The 16,058-nt window shown below is 37.1% G+C and overlaps 1 protein-coding gene across 1 annotated transcript in view; it reads left to right on the forward strand.

Moving 5' to 3' along the window:
- The first annotated feature begins 229 nt into the window (after positions 1 to 229).
- Positions 230 to 16,058, forward strand: part of PTPRQ (protein tyrosine phosphatase receptor type Q) — a 107,248-nt gene continuing 91,419 nt past the window's right edge. Inside the window, exons 1-10 of the mRNA XM_008498155.2 lie at positions 230 to 283; positions 832 to 943; positions 1,621 to 1,847; positions 5,234 to 5,303; positions 7,658 to 7,857; positions 9,199 to 9,448; positions 10,830 to 10,958; positions 11,175 to 11,321; positions 12,871 to 13,043; positions 14,335 to 14,545. Coding sequence (XP_008496377.2) covers positions 230 to 283; positions 832 to 943; positions 1,621 to 1,847; positions 5,234 to 5,303; positions 7,658 to 7,857; positions 9,199 to 9,448; positions 10,830 to 10,958; positions 11,175 to 11,321; positions 12,871 to 13,043; positions 14,335 to 14,545 — 1,573 coding nt within the window. The remainder of the gene's footprint in view (positions 284 to 831; positions 944 to 1,620; positions 1,848 to 5,233; positions 5,304 to 7,657; positions 7,858 to 9,198; positions 9,449 to 10,829; positions 10,959 to 11,174; positions 11,322 to 12,870; positions 13,044 to 14,334; positions 14,546 to 16,058) is intronic.

Below are 16,058 nucleotides of genomic sequence, written 5' to 3' on the forward strand. Positions count from 1 at the left end.
TTGAAGTCTGCTAGAAGGAAAGAAGCCAGTCATCCAAGAGTTCATTAATAGTTTAACAAAGAAAGGGCAGAGCTATTGAGTAATACAGACTCATTAATTGTGTACTTGCCAGGAAGATCCATGCTTAAATCATTAATGCAGGCAACATTTCACTGCTAAGCCATCAAAAAGAAATAGGAGCACTTTTTGATTCTGCTGTCTGGAAAGTGTAATAATAATAACAGAAATAATGTTTGTTCTGGTTGTTTTGCCTTTGTTCTTTATTGGAACTGCAAAGATACAGGTATTTTATATATGTGCTTACTAATAAGTTGCTAATTATATGTCATTCAAAAGATGGGGGAGCCTAAGGGTCAGAAACTTGTAAGTTTTTCGGGCTATTTTTGTGTTTATTCTCTCAAAAAGGAATTCTTTAATGCTTCCTATGTACTCTGATAACAGTAATGATGTAGAAAAACCTCCATAGATAAACAGATAGGTGAATCTGTGAGAAAACTAACAGTAAATTTTGTTGTTCTTTAATACTGCATGTTATACAAAGCTTATGTAGGTTAATTTAGAGGGTAATCTACTGTGCAGTACAGCAGTTAAGCTAGTATTTTTACTGCTATACATACTGTTTTATGTTTAAAAGCTTACTACCAGATCACCTCACTTTTAGTAATACAGTGTTTAAATGACTGGGGGTTGTTTTGTGTGGTTGTTTTTTTGTCTTGGTTGCTGGGTGGGGGGTTTTTGGTTGGTTTTTCTGGGGGGGGGTTTTTTGTTGTTTTTGTTTTTTTTTTTCATGATCCTTGGTAAAAGACTTAAATAATCTATGCCATATTTCAGGCTGACTTTTCTAATATGACTCCTGGAACAACATACAATGTTACAGTTTCTGCAGTTTCTTCTTCACTATACAGTTCACCTGCAAGTAGAACAGTGACAACAAATGTGACAAGTGAGTTAATAATGACTGATGAAATTTTACTGATTTCTTTTTAACTATGTTTTTTTGGCATTTACTAAATGCACAGTGGTATTTGAGAAACTAAAATCAGTTTTGAACAGTCATTAGAATTTTTCATCTTCTTTAACCATAAAAAAATACACTGATTCTGAGTTGTTCCATGAGAGCATGCAAGCTTCTCTGTCAGCTTTTGAAAAACTTGCTATTATGATTTGTAGTAATATCCATACCCTAATTTGCATGTACACTGGTAGATTCAGAGATGTTTCAGAAAGTTGTATTCTTATCAGTCATATTTTCTAAAAGAGTTCAGTTTGGTTTTGCATGGTTTTAGGGAAAGAAACTAAAATTAAGCAGGCTAGAATAATTGAGGTATTAAATTGGCATTAAACTCTTTTTTTTGGTGAAGATCTCGAGCATTAAATTTTTTACATTCTTATAGAATAATGTTCCTTGTGTTCCAAAACTCATTTAATCATCTAAGTAACAGGAGTCTAGCCAGAAAAAAAGCTATTTAACAGCACATGCTTGCAGGTGTTTAATTCCTGTGTAGAAGCTGTGATGGTGTCTCCTCTATAAGTGGAAACTTGACTAAAACTGTTTTATACATGTGTGCTTCTGGTTTTATATATTTAGAAAGCAATTACTTTTTTTTTTTTTTTCCTTAGATCCCGGTCCCCCTGTGTTCCTTGCAGGTGAAAGAGTGGGCTCTGCTGGAATTCTGCTGTCATGGAATGCACCACTGCATCCAAATGGGAGAATTCTTTCCTATATTGTTAAATATAAAGAAGTCTGCCCCTGGATGCAATCAGTTTATACACAGGTCACAACAAAGCCAGATAGTCTGGAAGTTCTTCTTACCAATCTTAACCCTGGAACAACTTACGAAATTATGGTAAAAGCTTTTTGAATGCCTTTTATTATTTTGAATTCTGATTTATTGCACATTGTGTGAGTTTATGGTAGGTGCATGTAATGTTTTATGAAGGACCTTGCTAGTTGCTGTTGCATCTATGTGTTACCATATGAGAAAACACATTAGCCAGGTATTTGTTTTCACTAGTGGGTTTTAAATATATTTTAAATAACTTCCAACCATAATTTTACTATTTTCCTCTATTGATACTCTTATTGGCATATGGCACTAGATGGTAGAAAGTAAATAGCATATGGTAGAACTTTAAATAGTATCTTTCTGTTAAGTCTTTCTGTATCTTCATAGAGATTTAGTTGTTCACAGTGAGAGCAGATGCTCCTGATCCATCTCTGAACTCTTCACAGTGATAAATGACTTTGGGTGGAATTCACAATGATAAATGACTTCAAATGAACTTCTATCCTCTTGGCAATATTTGCAAAGCAGTTCTTCACCTGACTTACATAAGAACCTTGGAGAACTGCTTCTTTTCAGTGTCAATAATGAAGTAATGTGTTTGCTTTGCTTCATTACATGTCATGTAAAGTTGATCAGACTAGGAAGAGGGCTGTGCAGTAATTCTTTGCAAGGGTGCTGTATGTGTGTAAGGAAGATGTAGCAATGCATGCTCTTGTGGGAAAGGTGCTCACTGTGATGACTGGCTGATAAAAAACAGCATATCCACAGCTGCAGAAATGTTTATCCTTTGTTCTGCCACCAGTCATCTGTTACAAAAAAAAAAAAAAAAAAAAAAAAAAGAGGAAAAAACAATTATAGAAAGTGTTCAGCTGCCATTTGAGAACCTGTTCTGAGTACTGTTCTGAGTACCTCAGTGGCACTTGTGTGGGATTCATTATTAGGGATTTTCCAAATTCCATTCCTAGCTCCATGTATGCATCTTCCTTGGGAAAACTGTGGGACCTCTTAAATCATGTTTTACCTAGTAAGAGTTTGCCTTTTCTTGGTACTTATGAGAGGCAGTCCTTCCCATCCTTCTTGCCTAACACATTAATCTTAGAGCAGAATTTGTCTCAGGAAAGGGACTTGTTGACCCAACAACCTCTGTCTGGCAGTGACCACATGGATTTTTTCATGAGTGAATAGAAGTTTGGCAAGTCCAGAGCTGTTACATTTCCTACTACCCACATCAGGGTGGGCACCCTGATGGCCTGACCCAAGAGCAACCTCACAGATTCAATAACCACTCAGGTGGAAACATTTTTCCCTACCTCACAGATGTGGCCAGAAAGAAACATTACATGTTTCTCATCTTGTAAGCAATTTCTTGTGGTTCTTAGGTTAATTTTTAGAGTCTGGTGTGTCATTTAAAAGTAGCTCTTGATTTTTGCATAGGTGAAAACTCTTTGCTATTCTAGGGTACCTGGCTTGGTGCTGCTGTTAAAATCTTTCTGATAAACCCTGACAGTACAGTTCAATAAATGTCATAAACTTTGAATATGGGTATCCAATCTCTTTGTGACAGCTCAGTCTCAATTTCTTTACATTAATAGACAAAGTTGACAGAAATTGCAGTTTCAAAAGATAATTTGTTAAATGTTGGAGAGCTGTGGATAATTATGGACACCTGATGATCCTTGCTAATTCTGTAAGAATATGGACCCAAGAATTTTTTATGGACTTAAATAATTAGTAGCAACATTTTACTTAAAAGTCTAAAACGTAATATTTCTTCCAATATATTTGAACTTTGGATAGTACTACTATCTGCATAGTAAGTTTGTCCCTTTTAAATGTTTCCAAGCTTTTTCTATAATGGCTTTTTGTCACAGTGATCTCTAGATGGTAACAGTGCATTATGTAAGCATTTATTCTTATTTCTTTTCAGAGCTAATAGGTGAGTGTCACTGATGTGTACCCTGAAAAATTTTACATACTGGTGTCACAGTAACTTTGAGTTCTCTTTAAGCTACACATAGAAAATCAGTTTTCATGTCTGTCTTATGACTAGTTTTCCTATCTGGACCCTTTCTACAATAATTACTTTGACATGAGAGAACAAAAAACAGTGCTGAGGTGAGGACACATTTAGATTTATATAAGGTAATTTTAATACTGTCATAATTTTCTGCTTGCCTGTTAACCTCCTTAAGATCTCCTTTAATTTGCTTATCTATTGCCGTGGCTTAGTGCTTTTTTTGAAACAGTCTTCTGAAAGATGAATGGTTTATCCCTCAGAAGTCCTGACAAAGACAGTTCCTTTCTGACCTGCTGGCTCCTTTTGCTCTCTTTGCCCTTCGTTATCCTTTCTGGTCTGTCACTTCTTGTGGCACTCAGTGCCGTGGGCTGGGAACCGCAGCGGTGGTTCAAGGGTTGGACTCAATGATCTCTGAGCTCCCTTCCAACCCAGCCAATTCTATGATTCTGCTCTGCCCTTCTCCACCTGCTTTCCCACAGTCTGCAATACCCACTCCCTCTGTACCTCTGCCATACCTTTGTTCCTTGACACTAGTGGGAGAGCAGGGCTCTGCCAACTTGAACCTTGCTGGAGAACTCCTGCTTTGCTCTTTCTCTCACATTCCTCTCTTGGGAACTCTTGGGATTTTTCTTATTTCACCTTTTGCTGTCTCTGTCACTTCTTTTCAAAATAAGGAGTCCGACTTCATTTTTCTCTTAAAAGTATTACATACCAAAGCCCATCAGTGAGCTGAATTGTCATAGGTCCTATTTTGCAGAGCAAGTAGCACTGTTGTGCTTATCTCCATAAATTCTACTGAAGTCTCAAAAGTACTGCCCTTCTGTGGGAATACTGCTATGATCATGAGCATTTAGACACATCCACCATAAAGGGCATCCAGTCTTCTGATCTGTTGTCTTTCTGCAAAAAGAAATGCTTTCCTAGGGTATCTGCTCTGAAGGAGGTTCACCTGCTCTTGCTGTCCCTCAGAAGTCCAGGAAAAAAAAGAGAATAATAAAGAAACAAAAGGGAATTAATTTCCTTTTTACTCTTTTAAGTTACCATATGAGTTAAATAGGAATGCAGCATCTGGTTTAAGTAAATTATAGTCAGGAAAAGGTGTGCTACTGATGTGATACTTGCAGTTGACTTTAGCATAAGTCAAGGACTCAGCACTTTTGAAATGGGGATATTCATGCATATTTTTCTCAGTTTCTTACTGATTCGTAATTTTTCCATTTTCTCACATTTAAATGTTGAGTATAAATTAAACCATACAACTACAAAATACGTGCTAATTTCTATATTTATAGTTCAGAAGCTTGAAGGCGAATATCTGTGTATCCTTAAGATATACAAAGTCCCTGAAACTATTTATCCTGTAGAATCTCTAATGTGGCTTTTTTTTTCTTTTTTCTTTTTTTTTTTTTTTTTTTTTTTTTTTCTGTAGGTGGCTGCTGAGAACAGTGCTGGCATTGGAATATTTAGTGATCCTTTTCTTTTTCAGACTGCAGAAAGTGGTAATTTTAATAAAGCTGCTAATTATTTTAAAGCTGCTCTAATTTGTTCAAATGAAGTATCCATGGCGCATTTTATACCTGAAAAAATTCTTATGCATTGAGAACAAAATACTAATTCTTTTTTTATTCCCAATCGTTGGAAAAGTTGAATTTTTTTCCTATTTACTTGCAACAACATTTATGTTGTGAATGTATCAGAGTTTCTCATGTCCAAAGTACATTACTGTTGGGGTTTTCACATGGTAGGTAGGCTGCTTGTGGAATAGCAGATCACAGGAGAGCAGAGCTGCCTATTGTGTAGATGTGTCTGCTGCCTCTTGCAGCAGTTCTAGGAGACAGAATTTTTTGTGGGATCAGCTCTGGCATAGCCTGCTTATGCTGAGCCCTATTTGTTTAGTGCTGGAGTCAAGTGCTTTTTCTACAAACCTCGTCCCAGTATTTTGCTAAGTTTTTACTTAGAAAGAAGAGAAGAAGAGGGGAAAAAAAAAAACCAAACATGAAAAACCCATGACTGAAATGAAAAGCAGACTTTATTTTTGTGAAGATTAAAAAATTATACTTATAATCTGCACTTGGGTAATCTAAACCTTTAGTATTGTGCTGGCAGCAGGACAGTTACAGTGTGTTGAACAGACCTTAGTTGTAGTGGAACAGAGCGACCAGGTGCCTCTGATCATCAGGAAGTGGGTGTGAGCCACTATCAACTCCACCTGTGCCCAGTCAGGGCAGGGCCCCTATGGAGCATGTGCAAGACCATGGGGCCAATAAATAGTGAGGCTCACACCCACTGAGGCAGCTCATTCTAGAGCTAGCTAAGAGAGTGGCTGGTTGCTTCCATAGCAGCAGACCATCTTTGCTAGTTCCACACTGTGGGCAATAGACTCAGATAACATCCTACGAGTCTATATCACCGTATCAACGCGTCGATCCCGGACAAGAGACTCCTTTCCGGCTACATTTGGTGGAGAATGCGGGCAACATAGGAGCAAGAATGGCTCCTTCCGCTACACTTAGTGGAATACAGAATTTGTGCTGCTGTGTCAGCCTTCTGAGTTTAGGACTCCTGGTTGGTTTCTGTGGCTGTTCACAGCAAAGCTTTGCAAAGCCCAGGGTCCCACATCTCAGTTAGTGACAGGAAGTCATCATTTTCCATCAGACTTCTGGAATAAGGCAAAACCAAATATGAGAAGGGGTAGTAAATTTGCCATGTGAAAAAATGCAAAGTCATTATTTTTAACTATTCTTTGCATGTTATTGCTGGTAGAAAATATCCGTGAGCCTTATATTACTCGTGTTTGACAGAGGCATTGAATGTTTCTCCATATGAGAACATTAGCTTTTTACTTTTTGGTTAATTTCTGCTTACACTTTTACTAAAGCTAAATTCTACAGTCCCTTATTATAGAAGTAATTAGAAGGGTACTTCAAAATCTAGGTGAGAGTTTGGTTGGCTTTTTTTTTTAAACTCTTGCTTTTATGGGCGAAGAAACCCCAACATCTCAGTCAGCACAAAAAGGTACAGTTTAAACCAGGAAAGTTAGCTAGAAGATAATATTACTAAAATATAAAGGCTGTAGTAATCTTGGAGAAGGGGTAAGGAGGTGAAGGATGTGTAAAAGCTTCAGCAAGGTGTAAGCAAGAGCTGAATATGAGGCTTGGGAGACCTGTCTCAGTTCACCAGTAGAAGATGGGACAGCTGTATATTTTTAAGGCAGTGTAACTCTTTTCTCCATAGTACTAAGCTATTTCAGAAACTGATGCTGACCATGATATGCACACAGGACTAAGAAAGAGCCACAGTGCTCTAATTCAAAGGAAAGTTCAGATGGTATGTTACATGTTTAGGTACTGCATTGCATTGCATTCCTTTATGTTGAGACTGATGTGATGGAAACTGTTGCTGGTACAAAGAGCACCATATCTGCAGTAATAGTCAATATCCAAGTAAAACTGAACAATTTAAAGCTATCAAGAGTTTATATGCAGCTAAAAAGATGATACAGGTAAAGTGAAACAAAACACCAAATACTGTCATTTGCTCTTAAACAAAAAAAAAAACAAAACAAAAAAATAGGCAAAAATTTACAGTAGAACTTCTTCTAATAAGAATATTTTTAAGTTGACCAAACAAATTCCTATATTATTATTATTAGACTGAAGGAATTGTACTTTTCACTTAAGTTAGGTTGGGAAAAAGCTAGTTGCATATCAGCTACTTTACATTTATTTGTGAGTTGTTATTTATTTGCTTCACAGTTTGAAAGCTAGAAATGACATGACAAAAAAAAAAATTTTTTTTTTCCAGCACTGAGAAGTCTGTCTCACTGCTTGTTTTGTTTTCTTTTCTTTTCAAGCTCCAGGCAAAGTAGTGAATCTCACAGTTGAAGCCTTCAACTATTCATCTGTAAATCTGATCTGGTTCCTCCCTCGGCAACCAAATGGAAAGATAACAAGCTTCAAGATTAGTGTGAAACATGCAAGAAGTGGAATTGTAGTGAAAGATGTCTTGGTTAAAGTAGAGGACCTTCTGTCTGGGAGGTTACCAGCATGTGATGTAAGTGCTATAAACCTTTTAAATTAGAAATAGGCTCAAGCCACAGAACATGGTTTTACAATTGTATTTTGAGGCATTAAAAGTTTGAAGGCTGGCTTTTCAGAGCAACCCCAAATATTTTACATCTGTAGTCCAAGGCAGGGTATAGTGATTGAAGGAAAACCTTTCTGTTCAAAATGGTTTAAATGGAACACTTCTCCTTGGAAAGCACTGTTTAATAAAAGTAAAAATTTTTTAAAAGGGTCAATTTGGTGTCCTAACATAAAATAGGGAAATAAGAAATTATCTCTTTTCTGCTTTCAATTTTTTTTTTAACAGCATTCAATTAGGAAAAGCAAGAATTAGTGGGATCCTTAGGGTCAGTGCAGACATCTAGTAAAGTTAGGATATTTTTTTATGTAGCATGGTAATGCTTTTTATATTTTAAATGCATGTTTTATTCTGTGTATCAACATTATTTAAATACTTTTCCTATCAAAATAAAGAGAACAATGATTAGCAAACTGATTTGTAAAACAAATACAGCCCAAGGTGCTCTTAGAATAAGCATTCATTTAAAAGTTTCTGAATTTTGATTGTACATTGGATTCAGACCTGTAACCAGTGTGTATCTTTCAGTTTCTTGAAGAAAATTCTACTTTCCAGTGTTTATTCTCCTTTTCCTTTTTATTCTGAACAGTGTTGTGGTTACTTGGCTGTTAGTTGCCTAACAAGCTGCCTTTTTTCTTTTTTTCAAGATGCTAGGCTTTGTACTTTAATGCAAAGTGCTGTCATGGAAGTTATCAGGGCTGTACTTAGGATTTTATTTGGAATATCATTTTAGGCATTGTGCAGCCAACATAAGGCTGATTTAATTGAGCACTGAGAAGAGACACTGCCACTTACATAGGCAATGTCTAGCAGTTTTTCAGAGGTGTCTCCTGACAGTATGGGAAGACCTGTCAGGTCTTAGCCATTTTATATGGATGTACATATGTTAAATATGTATATTTACATAAATAGAAGATACATGTGTTGTAGCAGGATCTCACTAGGGGACTTTTTTAAAAAAAAAGATACTAAGTGCTGAACATGGAATCTGGGAATAAGTAACTGAAGCCTTGCAAGTTGTTTCTGTTCAGTCAAATTTGAGATCTTTTGGAATAAGGCAGGAAATAATAATACTGTTACTAGTAGAATGTACTGGCAAAGACAACTAATGAAGCGATAACTTAAATTTGGGTATTGATGTATGAATAGGAGAAACAATTTGGAGTGATTTCATTCCAAACTTGGACTGCCTTTTTTGTTCTATATAGGTCATAGGTTCTGCTTACCATATATAATATTTTGTCTTTATAGGATAACAGTGAATCATTTTTGTGGAGTACCACCACTCCTTCAACTACCTTTGGCAAACCCACAGTTACTTCAGGAGCTGCAGTTACACCAAGTACAGAAGCAATGAGTCGTATGAACTTTGTTTGGAATGAACCAATTAGTTATGTGATAACTAACCTAAGGCCATATACCACCTACCTTTTTGAAGTCTCTGCAGTGACCACTGAAGCAGGTTATATTGACAGTGCAATCGTCCGGACACCAGAATCAGGTATATGCTGCTTTCAGATGGAAATAAAATTCTCAGATGTATATGAAAACTGAAAAATGTCAGTTTGAAGTTATGTTGTAAGATACTTCAGTCAGAATCTGATCTGTCTACATCTGTATCATACTCTTGTATTTACATGATTAATGAGTTCTACCTGATGGAATGAATTGAAAGTGTATATAATTATTAATGTATTTAATAATTCCACAGTGAATGGGAGTTCACTTAGTATTGAAAGTCAAAAATACCAAACTATGCTCAGGATAGATCAAATCTTATGAAAAACTGAGAATAATGTAAAGAACTGCAATTAATGGCACAGTGGAAGGAGAACTAAAAATACAGATGAAGGGAAAGGGTGTCAGGCATGGCATTCAAAAAGTAAGTTGTGTGTAAGTTGTGTATATGGCAACACACTTAAAGGTTCTTTGCCTTCATGGAAAACTAAGCAATGTAAAGGAAACTCCTGCCCCATGGTTCCTCAATCTGGAACAATTGTAGAAAGCTGTTCATTGCTGAAGAAGTCTTTAAAAAACACTCGGAAACCTGATTTTGGATTACCTACAATGCACTGAGAAGTTAGCATTGGACAAGAAGGGGTTTGAGGAGCAGAAGTTTTCTAACGTCTTGGATAGGTAGTGGGCAACATTATTATTAACAGAGTGATACCAAAAAGGCATTCTAGGGGAATACTGTTCTGGCTTTCTGTTTGCTAGAACATCATTCTTTTGCCTGACATAGTCACTGGATTCCCCTTTCATACATCCAGAGTACAGCACTGTTCAGATGAAAAGAAATTTAATTCTGTCCTAGTGCTGCTTAATTTAATTGCTCTACTATAATTAAAATAGTTTAAAAGAAGTTTTGGGTGATTTCTGTACTAACAGTCTCAGAGCTAGTTTCCAGGTTTTCACCGTGCTGACATCCTAGGGTAGCTTCACTGGTGTTAAGAAAACCCTGGAAAGTTAGGAAGAGTTTTTACCTGGGGCTTTAGTTCTGCAAAATACAGAGAAAGGTGTCAGCTCTTTGAAAACTTACCAGGTACAGTCAGGGCTTATCAAGTAAAATGGTCTGGAAAAGGAAGGTTGGCAGAGTGGTCAGAGTGGGTGCATATGTGGTGTGCCCAGAGCCACTGGCACACCCAGTCAGCTCTCATGATCCAAGCCTCAGCAAGACAGCACACTGACAGCTCTTTTAGTTCCTTTGAGAGCATTACCTTAAAAAAATAAAATAAATAGAAATGTCACTTTACTGAGATGTGCTTTTTATGTAGCTCCCCTTCAGAGTATTTAAAATTTATGTTTAAAAGGAATCGTCTGATATATGGAAATCCTAATAGAAATTATTTTATGTTCAAAGAGTTTTTGCAATATTGTTTAAGTTCCAGAAGATTCACCTCAAAATTTTGCCTGGAGCAACATTACAGCAAAGTCTTTCTCAGTGATGTGGGACCCACCAACCATTGTAACAGGAAAGTTTAGTTACAGAGTTGAGCTGTATGGGCCATCTGGTAAGCCTGAATTGATATTTTTATTTCAGTTTTGATTTGTGATTTTCTCCGTGTGCTTCCATTCTTAGCATGCCTGCAAGTCAAGAATGAATATTTGAAGGAAGTTCTGTGTCTCCTTTTCACTATTAGATATAGCTTTTTAAGGGAAAAGCCTGCACATCATGATGATGAGTACACAATGGTTTTGAGCTAGAACCTCTTAATTTTTAATTCCAGGTCACATTCTGGATAACAGCACAAAAGATCTTAAGTTTGTGTTTAACAACCTTGTGCCGTTTACAACATACGACATTTATGTCAGTGCTGAAACAAGTGCTGGGGCAGGGCCAAAGACTAACCTTACAGTTTTCACTCCTGCAGATGGTAAGTAAGCATGAAGAAGAGAGGTAAATGCACTGTACATCGTAACAGGTTTCAGTTTTACTCTTAAAGCCTTTCAGCTACTTTGCAAAGGAAAGAATGGGTGTGTTGCAAGAGTCCTGCAAGAGATGGATAATTAGCTAATGAAAGCAATTAGCTGAAAATTATTGTATAGATTCATCTCTCCATTTTTTTCTAGTTCACGCACTGCCTTCTGAGATTATGAAAGAAATGTAGTTTCTGCCTAAATAAAAGAAATTATGTTTAGGTGAGGTAATTGAGTTGCATGCCCCTCCAGTACCCATTAGATGGCAGCAAGGGGAAAAGAAAGAATATTGCAGCATTTCCCCTTCCCTGGCTGGTTTCTCATTAAACATCTCATTTGACTAATTTTCACCAAATGCAAGGTCCCATGTGAGTTTCTCATGGAGCCCCTCTTACCAAGGTTTGAGACAGCCCCAGACCTTGTCCTGGGGCAATCAGGTGGTTGGGTCAGACCCTGAGCCACCTCCTTGTTGTTTGGGAGTTTTGATCCCAATGGTCCACACACCGGTTAAGAGTCCTGTGATCAATAGAAACGTAAATTTATCTTACATGCATGTGAGATAGTTCAGGATTATTGGTCTGTATATGAGGATGCAAGCAGAAAAATTTATAATCAGTGTGTAATAGCCAGGCATTTAAAAAAGGTTATTTTTGTGTTTTTTTGCGTTTTGTGCCAGACAGCACAAATTTAGAAACCTCAAAAATCAATGCTTATTGCAATACTTGATGCCAGGGTGCAAAGGCAGGAGCAATTCATCCTTATTTATCATATTCTTTCCTGAAGTATCCAGAGTATCTGCTTTTGTTAGCATTCAGACAATTTTCAGAGATGAGCTGCCTCAGTACAGCTATGCTGTCTCTAAACTCCCAATCAGAAGCCACAGGGGTTTTGCTGTAGATACTTTTCTTTCTTAGGGTGACACAAAATGCCTCATTATAGCAACAAATCTACAAACCTTCATTATGCAAGTAATTTCAGAGTTGTCTATTTCTGTGGCATATTGGGGAAAAAAATGATATAAAATCTGAATATTATCCTATTGAATATTTCTGATCAATGCCACTCCTAAATGATGTACAGTATAATGCTACATTATTAAAGGAGAAATTGGGCAAAAACCTGCTATAAAAATTAAATGGCTTCATTCTTGTGTGGTTTTGTAAAATTTAAAATTAAGCTTTCATCTCCAATATACTTGAGGTTCCATATAGTAAGGTAGCAAAGGGCTGCTTGCTTTTAAAGTCAGTGCACTGACTGTAGTGGAGCTGTCCTGATTTACATTACCTTAGGATCTGACATATACATGCATATGTAATATATGTCAAAAAAACTGTGCATATTTTTAGAACTGTAACTTGCTTGCTAAAATAACGTGAAGTAACTAACTGAACAGTAGCAACTCAAAAGATAAGGATATAAAATTTGATTAAATATACATGGTGCTGAAAAAGCTTGTAATATTCAATCAATTTTTTAATTAATTCAAGTTTCTTCTTGAATATTTAGTCCCAGGTGCTGTATTAGATTTGCATGTAGCAGAAGTGGAAGCCACATATGTAAAAATTGTTTGGAGGAAGCCACAACAACCAAATGGAATCATTACCCAGTACAGAGTTAAAGTACATGTGCAGGAAACAGAAGTGACTCTGGAAAACACTATTTTCAAAGGAGAAAATAAGGTATACAGTTTCTTGTTTGTTTTTTTTAATATGGATTTCTTGCATGTGGAATTAGCCACCACGGATGAGCCATCAGTGCTTTTTAAAGTCACTTTCCTCACTCCACCCTCTTTCTCTGGCTGGGTTTTAAAGACATACCAGAAATGCTGCTTCCACAACATGAAAACAATAAATAATCCTGGCAGAACGATCCAGACTTTCTTAGCTACTCAAGGCAGGAAGCTGTAGCCCACAGTCTTACCCTTTCTGGCCTCGGAGTTATTTGCAGCATAGGGTAACCTAGCAGTAAGAGTTTTGGGTGCCTTGATCAATATATTGCCACTCTGCAGACTCCTACAAGATGTGGGTTTGAATCCTATGGAGAGGGAAATTCAACATAAATCTTTCAAAGCTGGCCAAGGGTTCTGCCCCAAATTTGTCCTTGAATTTACATGTCTGATACTACGTACTCTCCACTGGTCAGTGAAGACTGGGTTAGAGATGAGTAATGCAAACTGAATATACACAAGTCCATGGGCCCTGATGGGATGCATCCAAGAGACCTGGATGATGTTTTTGATCTACCACTCTCCATCACTTTTGAAAGATCCTGGCTAACAGGAGAGGTGCCTGAGGACTGGAGGAAAGCCAGTGTCACTCCAGTCTTCAAAAAGGGCAAGAAGGAAGATCCAGGCAATTACAGACCAGTCAGCATCACCTCCATCCCTGGAAAAATGGAGTGTCCCATTGTGGAGGTCATTTCTCTTTTGCCTCTTCTGTGCTAGGGACCTCTATATCACTTTCCTCCCTTTCATTCTCTATTTTCACATATATACACCCTTATTTTCCCTCTCCCCTTTACTTCATGAGTTTTTGTTTTTCTCCCTCTTGGTCATCTAGTCAACCTTTTACACTTTTTTTTTTTCTTTTTTTTTTTCTTTCTTTGGGGCCTGTTAGGGACATATGAAGCCTTCATAACTCTGAGGATATAGCATTAAAGGCCTTTCTTTAAAATTGCCTTTTTACTAGAAACCTATTTTGAGAAATTAAAAAAATATTATGGTGCTTGTTTAAACAATAAAAATGAATAAAAGGTTGTGGGCCAATGGCAGCTGAGCTTTTTCACAAGAAATACTGTCTATTTCAAAGTTATTTATTGCTGTAATTGAAGATACTGCTTTTAATGCCAACATTTAAATATCATGAGTGCATGTATATATGCACACATTTACAAACATATATTACATGTGCATTTAATTAAATCATTTAGTGATTATGAGCTTTGTAATTTATTTTTCTTTCCATTTTTTAGTATTTGATTGATTCTTTGGATCCATATATGATAAATGACAACATCGAACCCTCTCCAACTTGGAGTCCAATGGAAACAGCCAATGAATTATATGAAGGGTCAGCTGAGATTTTTTCCAGCATTCAGACAATGCCTCCAATAATATTTACAAGTGTGTCTGATGATAAATTGCCTGCTATAACTGGAGCTGCAGAATCACATTCTGCTTTGGGTAAGATGCCTCAGGGTATTTTTCTACCTGCTCCTTTGTTCTGAAGGATGCTCTTCACTGTCCCAGATGCAATCTTTAGCACATGCTTCAGGCAAATTATGAATGGGTCATTTGCTGGAGTCAGATTTTTTTTTTTTTTTTAACTACCAAATAACCTTCTGAAGCAAATGGAAATGCCACACAGGCTGGAATTGGCCCCTTGTCACCCAGCTGACCTTCTTCCTAGTGAAAGGAGCACCCGAAAGCCATCAGCCAAGCTGCATAGACAATCAGTTATTACAGTTGCCAGAGCAGGTGTGACTGTCAGGGATTAACATATCCCCAAGCCCTTCAGAGAGCTTGATTTCTCTAAGCCTTTTGACTAATAGGTTTTCAGATGTCAGTGAAGGTAAATAGGTCACAAAGTTACAACTTTGCTATATGGGTTACAAACAGGTGGAGATGACCCCATGACATGGTGATGTCATTAGTATGTGCACTTGTTCTTTATTATCAATGAACCACTGTTTCTTTACGAAGTATGGATATTTACAGACCATTAAGCAAGACTCAGTTGGCAGGCAAGGACTTAAAATACCAGTTAAAATACCAAGTTCTTGTAGTCAGACTTTTGATAGGCAGAAAGTCAAGTTTTCACTTTTTGATTTCTTTTTTAATGAAAATCACTGAATTCCTCCATATGCACCAATATCCAAGACCAGAATTTTATCTGTTATTTTTAAACTACAGTGGGTCTTTTCAGTACTATATTTATCCCGATGAATCTTCTTACTAAGAAACATACAGTGCTTTAAATGTGATTTTTTTTTTACAGCCTCATTCAGCTTGAGGTTTTAAGTCACTGAAAGATGTCTGTTTTGCTGAGAACTTGATTTCAGACAGTGTCTGTTGCAATCCAGCATGTGATTATTATTTTATAGTAGTTATTATAGCTGATAAAGTTAACAGCCAGATTTTCAGCAGGAACTGCTGATTTTTACACGCCTCCACTTTAGTGCTGGTCTTTGAAGACCGAGCCTGATACTCAGATATGCAAGGCACCCACATTTGTTCATGTTGCAGTGGCAGTGGAATGGTGGCAGCTTTGTAGCAGGTGATTTTGAGTAGTGCAATTAGATTGCTGCTGACTTGGAACTTTATTGCAGGTGCACTAGAAACTGTGGGCAAATCCATGTCCTGGTTCTGCTTACCACAACTCCTGCTAAAAAATGCCAGTGTGAAGGGATCCATGAGGGGAGCCATTTCTATTGTAGTTATTATAGCACAGCTAGGAGGGCAAGGAAGAGGGGATCTGTCTTTTTAGATTTAAAAAAACAAAACAAAACAACAACAACAAACCAAAAGTCCCAGTAACCTAGGAGCCATGGCTCTGAAGTCACTGAGGAGACAAGGTCATCCTACAACCCTTTTCTGAGTTTCTAGGAAATTTCTCTCAAATCTTTTGGAGATAGCTGTTTTCCTAAACCTCATGCTTTTAGTTGTTACCGGTTCATTCTTTCATCTAGGCTAATCT

Source organism: Calypte anna, chromosome 1, assembly GCF_003957555.1.
Source record: "Calypte anna isolate BGI_N300 chromosome 1, bCalAnn1_v1.p, whole genome shotgun sequence".
NCBI lineage: Eukaryota > Metazoa > Chordata > Aves > Apodiformes > Trochilidae > Calypte > Calypte anna.